This window comes from Boleophthalmus pectinirostris, unplaced genomic scaffold (genome assembly GCF_026225935.1).
Source record: "Boleophthalmus pectinirostris isolate CB_2022bp ecotype Guang Dong unplaced genomic scaffold, ASM2622593v1 HiC_scaffold_10, whole genome shotgun sequence".
NCBI lineage: Eukaryota > Metazoa > Chordata > Actinopteri > Gobiiformes > Gobiidae > Boleophthalmus > Boleophthalmus pectinirostris.
This window is the reverse complement of record NW_026570971.1, coordinates 1620901-1635018: the sequence shown is the minus strand read 5'-3', so window position 1 is coordinate 1635018 and position 14118 is coordinate 1620901. Positions and strand designations below refer to the sequence as shown.

General features: G+C 39.8%; 2 protein-coding genes across 3 annotated transcripts in view; one reads left to right on the top strand and one right to left on the bottom strand.

The window, feature by feature from the left end:
* Positions 1-14118, top strand: part of LOC129410510 (zinc finger protein 271-like) — a 688773-nt gene that overhangs the window by 211798 nt on the left and 462857 nt on the right. The gene's annotated exons all lie outside the window — the stretch shown is intronic.
* Positions 1-14118, bottom strand: part of mta1 (metastasis associated 1) — a 143270-nt gene that overhangs the window by 101746 nt on the left and 27406 nt on the right. For both annotated transcript variants that reach the window (XM_055158804.1, XM_055158808.1), the window contains exons 2-3: positions 9159-9226; positions 190-283 (exon numbers count right to left, since the gene is read on the bottom strand). In XM_055158804.1, the coding sequence (XP_055014779.1) occupies positions 190-283; positions 9159-9226 (162 nt within the window). The remainder of the gene's footprint in view (positions 1-189; positions 284-9158; positions 9227-14118) is intronic.

Sequence of the window (14118 nt, the reverse complement as noted above, 5' to 3'; positions counted from 1 at the left end):
AAAATCATCTGAACATCTGAGATTTTGCGCTAAAAGGCGATTTAAGGAGTTTTCCATGTAAACCTCAATTCAGAATTATTATTTCCATGTAAAATTCCGACTGTTCAATTAAATCAGAATTAAAAAACATCATTCCCAGTGCAGCTCCGTGTTTTTTTTTTTTTTTCGGGGTTAAACCAGGACACTCACTTGCGTGTTTATCCGCCAGAGCGATGAGGGTGCTGGAGATGTCCCTGCGCCGATAGAAACAAACCACCTTGGCCTCCACGTTCCCATTGGCCGTCTGAAAAAAGAAAGAAAGAAATAAATACATAAAAAAAAAAAAAAAAAAGAACGAACGAACGGGGAGACAAGCGGCGTTACCACGGAAACAGGGAGCCGCACGCCGGGCACCAAAACGCACCAAAACACACAAGTTTAGCACCGGCATTAATGAGGGAACACAAAGAGAGAAGGGCGAGGTTTAACTTTGCACCAGACGGAACGACACACACCAGAATCACCAAAAAAACACCACCACACCGGCTTCATTTGAGCTTTATTTGGGCTATTACATTTTTTTTTTTTTTTTTTTTTTTGCGACAGTAAATTTCAGTTTTAATAAAAGGATTCTGTTCACGTTTCAGATTTTAAACACGTCCAGACGAACTGAGAAAGAGACTCAAATCTGAACTGACAAACACAAATTCGTTCAATCGTTTTTCAAAATAAAACCAAAAATAAGAAAAGGAAAAAAACTAATATTTGCTTCATTATTTGTCTCTAAAACCAAAATGAAAAAAAAAAAAAAACAGATAAAGATTTGTTTTTTTCAGTTTTTGATTTTGTGTTTCAATGAAAAACAGGAAAAACGGATAATGAACTGAACCAGACCAGAACCGAGACCAGGACCAGACTGGGACTGAAAACGGTTTAGTCTTGGTTTAGTCCTGGTTAATCCATGTGTCGTTCGTTCATTTGTTTTTCAATATAAACCAAAAAATAAGAAAATGAAAAACCAAATGTTTTCTTCATTATTTGTCTCCAAAACCAAAATGAAAAAAAAAAAAAAACGGGTAATGATTTGTTTCTTTCAGTTTTCAATTTTGTGTTTAAATGAAAAAAGGAAAAAACAGATAACGACTGTTTCCTGTTTACGTGACTTCAGTGACTGTGATGCTGGACTGAACCAGGACTGATCCAGGTCCGGGACCAGAGTGGGACCAGAGCTTTGACTCCGACCCTCCGCAGGGCTCTGAGCCTCCGGTCTGTCCTGGTCCCTGGTCCTGGTCTCAGTCCCGGTCTCCGGTCCCGGTCTCAGGTCTCCCGGTCTCTGGTTCCGGTCTCAGTCCCCGGTCTCAGGTCCCGGTCTCAGTCCTGTTCCAGTCCTGGTCTCAGTCCCGGTTTCGGTCCCGGTCTCGGTCTCAGTACCGCACTGTTTCCGGTCTCAGTCCCGGTCCCGGTCTCAGTCCTGGCCTGTTTCCGGTCTCAGTCCCGGCCTGGTCCTGGTTTGGTCTGGTCTTGGTCTCAGTCCTGGTCCCGGACCTGGATCAGTCCTGGTTCAGTCCGGCATCGCAGTCACTGAAGTCACGTAAACGGGAAACGGACGTTATCCGTTTTTTCATTTTGGTTTTGGAGACAAATAATAAAGAAAACTTTTTGTTTGTTTATTTTCTTATTTTGAAGTTTTGAGTTTTATATTGAAAAACAAATGAACGAATGACACAGATTCTGGTTCAGTCTGTTTTTTTTTTTCATTCTTCATTTAAACACAAAATTGAAACTGAAAAAATTAATCATTATCTGTTTTTTCATTTTGGTTTTGGAGACAAATAATGAAGAAAATAGTTGTTTTTTTTTTCCATTTCTTATTTTTGGTTTTATTTTGAAAGACAAATAAACAAATGACACGGATTAGAATCAGACTCCGGAGCACAAGTACAGATCTGAACTTCAGGGTTGGACGTTTTTACGCCGACGGAAAAGGATATTTTTAAATCACGGTGCTTTAAATTACAGCCTCAGTGATTTTCTGATCACGTTGAAACTGTGATCTCGGTTCATCTTAAGGTTTGTTCAGACCAGAGCCTCAAAAAACACATCTGTTTAGACAATGTCCATCTTAAACACCGAGGACGAACCGGAGAAAAATACTTGACGTGCGTCCAGAGCGTCCGGAGCGTCCGGAGCGTCCGGAGCGTCCGTTGCCTCGGAGACAAGAACCACTTCCAGGTCTTTTACCCGAACGATTTTGATTGCAGATTTTGAGTCGCCCTTGTGTTTTTTGTTTTTTTGCGTTTGCTTTTTCCTGTGCGGTGATTTTATTGAAGCTAAATATGTTTGAGGCTTTTTTTTGTGGGTCTTTTTTCGCTTGCAGTGTTGGAAAGTAACTAAATACTCTGAATACTAGTTTGGAGTAACTATTCTGGTACAGTTACTCTTTCGTTTTGTGATATTCAGTAGAGATCCACTGTTTTTTGTTGTTTTTTTCATGGCTGATACTGATATTTTGAGCCGACTGATTATTTTCTACAGTATTTACTAATCTCATTACTCTACTACTACTACTACTACTACTCCTACTCCTTCTACTTCTACTACTCCTACTTCTACTCCTACTACTCCTACTACTCCTACTACTACTTCTACTACTACTACTCCTACTCCTACTACTCCTACTCTACTACTCCTACTACTTCTACTACTCCTACTTCTACTTCTACTCCTACTACTCCTACTACTACTACTTCTACTTTTACTCCTACTACTACTACTACTCTACTTCTACTCCTACTACTACTACTACTACTCTACTACTCCTACTACTACTCCTACTACTACTACTTCTACTCCTACTACTACTACTACTTCTTTTTGACCACTAGCCTATAGGAGAGTGATGTAGTCATGTTTTGCGCAGTTATTTCTTAGTATTAAAGTGTAAAATAATATAAAACTTTGTGTGTATTTTTGGCAGCAAATTGAACAAAACAAAATATCGGTTTGTGCTGGAGATTTAAGACTGACAACAAATACGATAAAAAGTCTAAATATCGGCCAAGAACTACAGCAGTAAAGACAGAGAGACTTTAGTGTTTATATTTATACTGGTTTATTCCTGGTCCAGTCCTGGTGATCGACGGCTGCAGCGTGTTTATATTTATATCCGGCTGATGTTTGTGGTTCTCCGTCCTCGCTCCTTCGGCTCTTTCTCCTTCTTCTTCTTTTGGGTAAGAACGTCGCTTTGTCTCTGGATACTCGTCCCTGATTGGCTGATGCGGCGCGTCCAACACCAAAAGTTCTACATTTTCAGCTTCTGACGCCGACGCCGTGGACGCGTGACTAGAGCGTCGACGCCTGGACGCTCCAGACGGTGAACACGCTTCAGAATCACCCAACAAAACCACGCTGCCACCGTTTGGTTATTGGGTTTTTATTTGGGCTAATTACGTTTTTTTTTTGTAAGAATTGCAATGGAAAATTTCAGTTTGAATAAAAGGATTCTGTTCACATTTCAGATTTACACACGAGCTGAGGAAGAAAAAGACTCAAATCTGAACTGAGAAACAAATTTGTTCATTCGTTTTTCAATATAAAACCAAAAATAAAAAAAGGAAACAACAAATATTTTCTTCATTATTTGTCTCTAAAACCAAAATGAAAAAACAGATAAAGATTCGTTTTTGTTTTTTTTTTTTTTTTCAGTTTTCGATTTTGTGTTTAAATGAATAAAGGACAAAATGGATTATGGATTGAACCAGACCAGAACCGAGACCGGGACCAGACCAGGACCAGACCAGGACCAGACTGGGACTGAAACGATAGAGTCTGTGTTCAGTCTGCAGCCTGAAGTGACCCAAACCCCAGTTTTTGCCTCTTTGTTCTTGTATCTGATGTTTTAACGACACAAGATCTGATTTTTTCAAACGTGACTCAGGACACTTGGATCTGTGCTCCTGAAACTGATCCAAATCTGATCTTTAACATGTGACTTCAGTGTGAACGGCCCAGTGTTGGGAGTAACAGATTACATGTACCAGAGTTAAGTAATCAGATTACAAATTATGAGTTACTGTTTCAGTGAGTGGTAATTGGATTACAGTTACTTTGTTGAAATAAGTGGATTACAGGGCAGTATTTTCCTGTTTTCACATTTTGGGCTAAACCAGGACAAAACCAGGTCTAAAACCGAGGACTAAAACCAGGACTAAACCAGGACTAAACCAGGACAAAACCAGGACTAAACCAGGTCTAAACCAGGTCTAAAAACCAAGACTAAAACCAGGACTAAAACAGGACTAAACCAGGACAAAACCAGGACTAAACCAGGTCTAAAACCAGGTCTAAACCAGGGCTAAACCAGGACAAAACCAGGTCTAAAACCAGGACTAACCAGGACTAAACCAGGACTAAAACCAGGTCTAAAACCAGGTCTAAAACCAGGACTAAAACCAGGACTAAACCAGGACTAACCAGGACTAAACCAGGACTAAAACCAGGTCTAAAACCAGGTCTAAAAACCAGGACTAAAACCAGGACTAAACAGGACTAAACCAGGACAAAACCAGGACTAAACCAGGTCTAAAACCAGGTCTAAAACCAGGACTAAAAGGACTAAAACCAGGACAAAACCAGGTCTAAAACCAGGTCTAAAACCAGGTCTAAAAACCAGGACTAAAAGGACTAAACAGGTCTAAACCAGGTCTAAAACCAGGACTAAAACAGGACTAAACAGGACTAAACCAGGTCTAAAACCAGGGCAAAACCAGGTCTAAAACCAGGTCTAAAAACCAGGACTAAACAGGACTAAAACCAGGTCTAAAACCAGGCTAAACCAGGACAAAACCAGGTCTAAAACCAGGTCTAAAACCAGACTAAACCAGGTCTAAAACCAGGTCTAAAACCAGGACTAAACCAGGACTAAAACCAGGACTAAACCAGGACAAAACCAGGACTAAACCAGGTCTAAAACCAGTCTAAAACCAGGACTAAACCAGGACTAAACCAGGTCTAAAACCAGGTCTAAAACCAGGACTAAACAGGACTAAACCAGGACTAAACCAGGTCTAAAACCAGGTCTAAAACCAGGACTAAACCAGGACTAAACCAGGACTAAACCAGGTCTAAACCAGGACTAAACCAGGACTAAACCAGGACTAAACCAGGTCTAAACACTATGACACTAACAGTAGGTGAACATCATTTAAAGCAGCAGTGTCTCATATAAAAATCATTTCTATCAGTATATTTTTTATATGCTGAAGTAAAGTCTGGACTTTTTATTTTCTTTTAGCAGATAAAACCAAACATCTTATGTTCAGATTTTGCTTCTCTACAGTAAACAGTGGTTTATTCATGGAGACTTTGGGCTCAACAGACAATTTGAAGAGAACAAGAATTTTCAGGATGTGGTTGGTTCATTCATGTAGTTTTAAAAAGCATCACAATATCAAGTAATCCAAAGTAATCAGATTACATTACTCACTTTAATTTAATGGATTATGTTACAAACTATATTTTGGGGTATGTAATCTGTAATCTGTAGGGGATTACATTTTAAAAGTAAACTTCCCAACACTGGAACAGTCAGGTCACATTCATCCACCTACACGTCATCAACAAGACACAAACGTCACTATTCTGCACTGAAGAAGAGAAAACTGTTCATGATCCATGTGACTGAAGTGAAGCACATCTCCACTCACCACAAAACACCACCACCAAAAACCTGGTCCTTCTCCTTCTCAATCTCCTCCTTAAAACAAGTCAGTTGTTCATGTTCTGGCTCCGGTACGAGAGGAACTTTAAAATCTCCAGGTGCTCGATGCTGCGTCCATGTTTGTTCAACTTGTGTAAACACAGAGACGCTCGCTGCGGTTGACGTCGTCGTGTCTCCAGTGTCACATGTGGGACACTTTTGGACCGTTTAATGTTCACACTGGAGTCACATACAAGTCACATTTAACTGGAAATGTGAACGACCTCGAAAAAACATCAGATTTCACAAAAAAATCTGAATTGAGCGTTAAACCTGCAGACTGAACGTAGACTTTGTCTCTGGATACTCGTCCCTGATTTGGTGTTGGACGCACAGCATCAGCCAAAGTTCAGCATTTTCAACTTCTGACCCCTGAACGCTCAAGACGCACTGTGTCCACGGCAAATCGGACACCAAACCGGACGCCTGAAGACGCGCCGCGAAAAACGTAGGACGACTCAGACGTGCGTCCACGTAGACCCTGAGTAAACTGGACGCCCTGACGCTCTGGTCCGAACACAAGTTTAAAGATGAGATACAGAAATCTGGTATCACGATTATAATGACCAAGATTATTCCCATTAACAATTATATTATGATAATTATAAAAGCAGCTGACAGTTTAACTCTCTCCATTCAGACGTTGCAGATTTATAACAGCTCAATTCCAATTACCTGTTTACTCCACATCCATATTTTATGAGATTTTTTAGCTCAGGAGCCGTTTCTCCCATCCACACTGATAAACTTATACTTTTAGAGGGAATGGAAATTTCATATTGTCTAATGTACAAACGACTCGTAAAAGTTTGTGTGTCTGTATGTGGTGTAAAACTCTGGAACAGACTGGATCCACGTCTCAAGAAACGACTAAATATCCTGAAATTCAAGTTGTTCTATAAACATATGGTTTGGTCACAGTTTATGGAGAGAGGGTCAGAATATTAGAACAAAACTGCCTCTGTAGCTCTGGTTTATGTTTGTTGTTGGTTTATGTTTGGTTTGTTCTGTCCGTTACTTGTATTTGTTGGTACATTTCTGTTTTACTACCAAACTAACAGTGACTCTTTGTCTGCACTTGTAAACAGTTCATATAGTTTAATTCAAAATGTCTGAAAAACGCAAAATAAGCTCATTGTGTTAGATTATGAAGAGCAGAGGTGGGATTAAATTTAAAGTTTTCTTCTTCCCACTCGTTTTTGGGCAAAATAGTAATAATAATAGTTATTAGTAGTTGTTGTTATTTTCATTTCTGTTATGATTTCACTTATGTCATATGTTCCATTGTATAGAAATGTAAATCTTGACTTGCCCAAAATAAATGCATTAAAAAAAAAAAAAAAAAAAAAAAAAAACGTGGACGATGCAGACTGTGTAAGAACGACTCCACACAAACGACCTGCCACAAGTGTAAAGTACTTTTGTTGTTTACAAAGGATAAAAATTGTTTCTTGGAGAAGCACATGAAAAAGTGCTGTTGTTCTGTAAAACTGTTCCACTGTGATTTATGTTTTTATTGTTATAAAAGTGGTTTACACATAAAGTTAATGTTCATATCATTTTCAGTCTTCAGGGTTTATTTACCAAATCTGCAACATCCCAGACACACGACATGTGAAGGTCTCAAAAAAAAGTCAGGATTGTAAATCATTGTATATATTGTATGTGATCATTTTCCACAAATATCAGATTTTTTCCTGTTACTAAAATTTTATTTGAGCCTGAGAGGTTTAAAACTTTTATGTTCATATCATGAACAGTTCCATATTTAAACAACTGTTAGAACTAGGGACGGGCCTTCGATGAAATTTTCTTAATCAATCGTCGGAAGAATTAACGATCGATTATCGATTAATCATTAATGTTTTTATATTAAAATGATCATCATTATTATTACTATCTGCACTAATCTGCATCAATAAATTCAACTTTACGACATATAAACATAACGACTCTAGATCCACATCAGCTGTTTGACATTATAATGTGTTTAATTCAGTTTTGTTCAAATCTCACAGAAACAAAACTTAAAACCACATCACTAATTTACATAAACTAAGTGAAGATAAAACTCCAGCTCTTGTGTCGCTGATGTGGTTCAACTTGTGTTGGATTAAAAGACATGACTCAGGTGAATACAGGTCAGTGTGACCAGATTTGTGTTTGTCAAAACCAGGACAGCGTACGGGGGGAGGGGCGGGGGCCTCGTCATCCACATTGAGCGACTCTCACCTGGAAAAACTTTTTCCCACTGGACACAGAAACATATGTGCTGCTTTATCCACTGTGCACATGGACTCACACTTGTCCCAACGCAACGGAAAGTGTGGAATTTCTTCTACAAATCCTGGTTAAATCCACATTTGTGCTTCGGTTCGTTACAGACTGACCCACTGTTTGTGTCTCGCTCCTTCTGATGCAGAGACACATGTACACACCTGTTTGTCCCGACACACAAACATACATTCAGTTTGTCCATTAAAATGAACGTAATCGAATGAAATTCTTAATGATCAATTATCGATTAATCGATTAATCATGCCCATCCCTAGTTAGAATCGTAGTTTGTTAAAAATGAAAACAACAACGATCTAGAAGAAAACATTATGGAAAAGCAGCTTTTTCCTGCACTTTCTGGTGATAAAATGTCAGTTTTCTTAAATCATTAACATCTGTCGGCGCTTGAAGGTTTTATTTATTTTCTGTTCTGTGAATATTTCAGTTTTTGTCTGTGTCGAGTTGTTTTATGGACTTTGTGTGTTTTAATTTGCAGTGTAATTAATCTGTACATGTGTCTGGGTTTTGGTTTTCTGGACCTTTTTTGTCTTTTTTTAGTATGTGGCGTTTTTTTGTTTTGTTTGTTTGTTTAAATCAGTAAATATATTTAAACACAAAAATGGCAAAATCTTCTTTGTTGGCGATTAGAGTTAAACTCTGAACATGAAATAAGACAGAAAAACATAAATGTGTCTAAAATAAACTATATCCAGCTCCTCTACAACACCGGCTCTTTTTCACTGACATTTCAAAACTTTTCCATGACTTTTTCATGAGCTAAAGGGAATTTTCCAGGACTTTAAAGCACCTGCATGAGTAGAACTGAGCAGAGTTTTAAATCTGAAATCTTTGTTTTTGTGTGAGATGTTTGTGTGTTTGTTTGTGTGAGATGTTTGTGTGTTTGTGTGTTTGTTTGTGTGTTTGTTTGTGCGTTTGTGTGTGTTTTGTGTGTTTTTGTGTGTGTGTGTTTGTGTGTTTGTTTGTGTGAGATGTTTGTGCGTTTGTGCGTTTGTGTGTGTTTGTGTGAGATGTTGTGTGTTTGTTTGTGTGTTGTTTGTGTGTTTGTGTGAGATATTTGTTTGTTTGTGCTTTGTGTGAGATGTTTGTGCATTTGTTTGTGCGTTGTGTGTGTTTTGTGTCTGACCTTGTTGAGCTCTTCTATCCTCCGGATCAGCAGAGGGTTACTCGAAGAGTTTTCAAAATATACATAATCTGGGAACGACAAGGAACGAGGGAAGAGAAGAGAAGAGGAGAGGAGGAGGGAAGGAGAGAAGGAAAGAGGAGAGGAAAGGAGGGACATGGGAGAGAGAAGGAGAGAGGAGGAAGAGAGGACAGAGAAAGAGGGAGAGAGGGGGAGAGATCAAGGCCAAATAAGGAGGGCAGACAGGGAGAGGGAGAAAAAAAGAAGGAGGGAGAGAAGAGAGAGAAAGTGGCAAAGGGCAAGAAAGTTGGAGAGAGAAACAGGAGAAAAGACAGATAGAAAAAGGGAGGGTGATGAAAAAAAATGACAGAAAGAAAGAAAGAAAGAAAGCAGAGCGAGAGCAGAAAGAGAAAAAAGAGACAGAGACAGAGAAATGGAGAGAGGAGGGGGCAGAGGGAGAGAAAGAGAAAAATAAATTAGTCACAGTTAAATTTGACAAAATGGTTTAAAAACACAAACATTTCCTCTTGGCTTTTCGTTCTCTGAAACACTCGGAGACTCGGAGAACAGTCTGAGACGCTCGGACGGAGAGACTGTGAGACTGTGAGACGGTGAGTTCATCGACGGTTCGCTCGGTTTTCGCTCTGAACTCGGCTGAAGTGAAGCATGATGGGAAAATACGGGTAATGCAGCTACAATATTGAAAGTGAAACGCTGCCACAGTTTGGAGTAATGGAACCTGAGAGGAGAAGTGACTCAACTCTACAACTCCACAACTCTACAAGTCCACGACTGGAAAAGCCGGAATATTATGAATCCAAACAATCACGAGACGAGAAAAACGTTTAAAGTCAAAACGGTCAAAATAAAACAGAGAAACTCAGTGGTCTGTTTCTCTGCTGGACTAAAAAAATCTCTGAATCACAGACTGATGTTAATTATATTATTACTTTTCCGATGTTTGTTCTTCTTCCACACATGGATTTTCATATTAAATCATTCGACCAATCACATTTCAGCATCATCTGTTGCCGGGCAGAGTCAGAGTCACAGAAGTCAGAGTCCTTCACAATCCAAAAACAAACGTCCATCAAACTGTCGCTTCAACCAATCAGATTAAACCAGGACTAAACCAGGACTAAACCAGGACTCTAAACCAGGACTAAACCGGGACTAAACCAGGACTAAACCAGGACTAAAACCAGGACTAAACCAGGGGCTAAACCAGGTCTAAACCAGGACTGAACCAGGACTGAAACCAGGACTAAACCAGGACTAAACCAGGACTAAACCAGGACAACATTCAAATGTCTCTTATTCAGAAACTAGAGGAACTATTGAAATAAGTAAAGTATCAGAATGTAGGAAAGAGTTACACTCCAACAGGGTCAAGTTAAACCTGTGAGATTCTTTCAAGTTCAAGACAAAAAAATGTAAAAACTCATGTCGGTAACGGAGGGAATGAAATATGCAGCACTTTTTGGTCAATAAATCCAAACAGTGATAACTCTTGGTTCTCACTTCCATATCCTTAACAAACTGGTTTGAATATTTGCTTCATATAGTTTTCTACCATATGGAACAAGATTAGGTTGAAAAACCTCTGACTTTTTGACTCATGAGATTTTTTATTAAGAAAGTTCATGGTAACGGAGGGAAAAGTAACGGAGGGAAAATTGTACAAACAAGTAGAAGGTGCAGGATTTTACATCATTTGTGGCTTTTTTCTTCTGAAAACTTTTTAATATTACTTCAAAATGAAAGAAACTATTTCTATAAAATATGTCAGTCCTTCCAAGAACATTTTTATCATTTTAAAATATATATATTTTTTTTTAAATCCTGTCCCTTCATCAACAGTTCAAAGATGGAATAACACAAGATATGATGAAATACAAACATTTATTTACATGATTTTCAGGTCTTTGAAATTTGGGAAATAATTTTTGTTCCATGTTTCATTCATGGTCTGTTTAAAACAGATGGAACTTTAGAACCAAAAATGGAACAGAAAAAAGGTCAACAGTTTGATAAACTCGAGTACATATGTATCTGTTCAATACTGTTTTATATCAGATGAATTCACTTGAGTTTTTGGTCTTGTTGTTTACTTCTGTTGGACTGGGACCTGTTGTACTGACAAAAATAATCGTGATATTTATTGTTTCCATCATTGAGCAGCTCTGACTCCAACATAATTTGAGCGACGATGGAAAAAAAAGTGTAAAGCGACACCTGCGTGTTTGCTGCTTTGGCGTAAATTGGAGGCACCACTTTGTGACATCACAAGGTGGAACAGCGTGTTTTCATTTTGGGGGACGAGCTCAGACTAAATGTGTTTAAATGAACTAAATGAGTTTGTGAGTTTAAAACGTGGAAAGAAAACTAAACAAAACAACGAGGAAACGACTTTATCACGGCTCATAAAACTGTCACATGATCCTTTTAACCACAGACTTAACCGTCCAAAACAGACAAAGATCTTCAGGTTCAGGTTCTGGTTCAGGTTCTGGTTCCGTTCTTGGGTTCAGACTGTGGGTTTGATTCGGTGCAGATTACGGCGGCGTCCCGTGTCCCTCTCCTCGCCGCGCTCCCTCTCCTCGCGCCTTTGTGCTCATGCTAATGCTCGGCCGGCGCTGTGAAGACGGAGCTGTGGGCCTGAGCTCGCCGGGTTTGGCTCCGCTCCATCTCCACGGGGTTTATCTCTCTGTGGGACGTCCTGGGGCTGAGCGGAGCTGAACGGAGCTGCCTCCCTCCCTCTCGCTCTCGCGCTCACATTAAACCCGGCGCCCTTCCCCCCGCTCGCTAAAGGAGACGTCCACCTGCAGTTAAAGGTCCAATAATCACACAAAACTCACTCTGTGGGGTTTGAGTCGAGTTCTAATGTTTCTCCTCACAATCAGAGCTGGAGATGGGTTTTGTTTCATTCACGTGTTTGAGTAAATCTTTATTTTTACTCTGTTTACATCTTCAAACCTCCAAACGCTCTGTTCCACCTCGTGATGTTTCAAGTGAACAGCTCCTTTTACCTTTAGTTTAGTTTGTTTAAACAATAATCTGTGTAAAAAAAGTGTTTCTAAGTGAGTGTGACGTCACCACAGAGTTCAGCGTCGCTCAGATGAAGCTCATGATGTTCACGGTTACAGGAGAGAATCTGGAGTCAAGCTTTTGACGGAAAAAATAGGCACAAAAAATAAAATAAAAAGAGACAACCAATCAGGGACGACTATTCAGAGATGTAGCGACGTTATTATCCGGAAGAAGAAGAAAGATCCGAGAACAACAAACACCACAACAAGAAAATCGACACCGTGTCATTAACGGAGGATAAATACAAACATGCCACAGCCAGGGTCAACGGCCTCCGCTACACTTTACACTAAAGTCACTCTCGCCCGAGAAAACAAGGCACTCGCTGCCCGCAGAGACGCCCTGGACGCACGTCTTGAGCACCGTGGGAGAAAAACACTTGACACACGTCTAGGGCGTCTGCTGGGGTCTGAACCAAACCCCTTTCAAAACTCAAAATGTCCATTCAAGTCACCGGGCTGAGCTCAGTGTCTCCAGTGTCAGATTCACCTTTAGCCCGGTGAGGTTCTTCTGTGACTCTGGGCCAACTGAGCATGTGCAGCAGCACAGCATTACAAAGATCACTTTTTGGATTTAAATTTTTTTTAAATGTTTGTTACGAAAATTCCAGAACGTCAAAACTCGCCCGTTTCAGCGACTATTTTCCCTTATGCATCGGGGCAGGACTCAGTATCAACATATAAACATATCGGCTTTATTACCTGGACGGACATATGATTTTAATCACACTCATAATGTTTATTAATTTTATATTATTATACGTGATTTTACCTTATTAAGGGAAAAAAACGGAGGTGTTTAATGTGCGTGTTAATAGATTTAAACCTCATTAAACACAAATGTGTTGCAGTTGTACTTAATTCACGATACACTTAATAAACATTCTAACTGAACACACTTTAACATAAAATAAATGATAAAAAGCAAGTACAAAATGTGACGTCTGAAAACAGTGAGTCGATGTGCAGCTGCAGCAGGAGCGTCTCTGGTGTGAAGTGAAACTTAGAAATTGACGCGTAGGTGCAGCTCCGACTACGTGAAGCGCTGCTGCAGCTCCTGGTGTGAATTCGGGGTTAGTCTGATTCATGAGCCGGTTTCACTTGGTGGAAACCGTGTGACCTGCAGCATTAGGATTCGTTCACTCGACAGGAGGCGGGGACTTTTTTTATTGAACCAATCGCTGCTGTTTGGTCGTGACGTTTGTAAAGCTCCAAATCCTGTAGGAAGAAGAACAAGAACGACTTTCTCCTTGATAAAATTCACCAAACATTCTCTTTGTTTCGGTTTTAAATCCTCGATCTCGGGAATCGTCGCCAACACTGAATGTCTGTCTCTTCTCTGATTGGCTGGTGCCCAAACTCGCACTTCCGAGGTTTTTGTAAATCCTCTAGTGTTTTCCGGTTCCTGACCGAGTCGCTGGAGAGAAATGAAACTGAGTGGAGACACTAGGCGGCATTTCTCTCAATTTTGGTACAATTTTTTAAACATGTGTGGACTCCACGTTGTCCAAACCCTGAGCCCGATCGTAAAAATGTCGTTTATGTTGCGAAAAATAAAAAAGAATCCAACAAAATCCGACCTTTGTGAAAGCCAGATGCCCTGTCAGAGCACGAACAGCTATATTTAAAAAAAAACAGCGTATTAACAAGTTCCACATTTTTCTCTCCTCCCTTTACTCTCCAAGCTAAGTCACCCCCCCTTCAGAGCGCTATCGCAACACATCATCACTAATGAAACTCCTGCACGTCACATCAGGTTTGTCGACTCGTTTTGTTCAGTTTTGTGTCGTGTTTTTGTTTATTTATGGAGAACTGTGGTGTGGGAGCATGTGGGCGGAGTTTGAATAGGCTCAAGAGAGATCACTAGATGACTC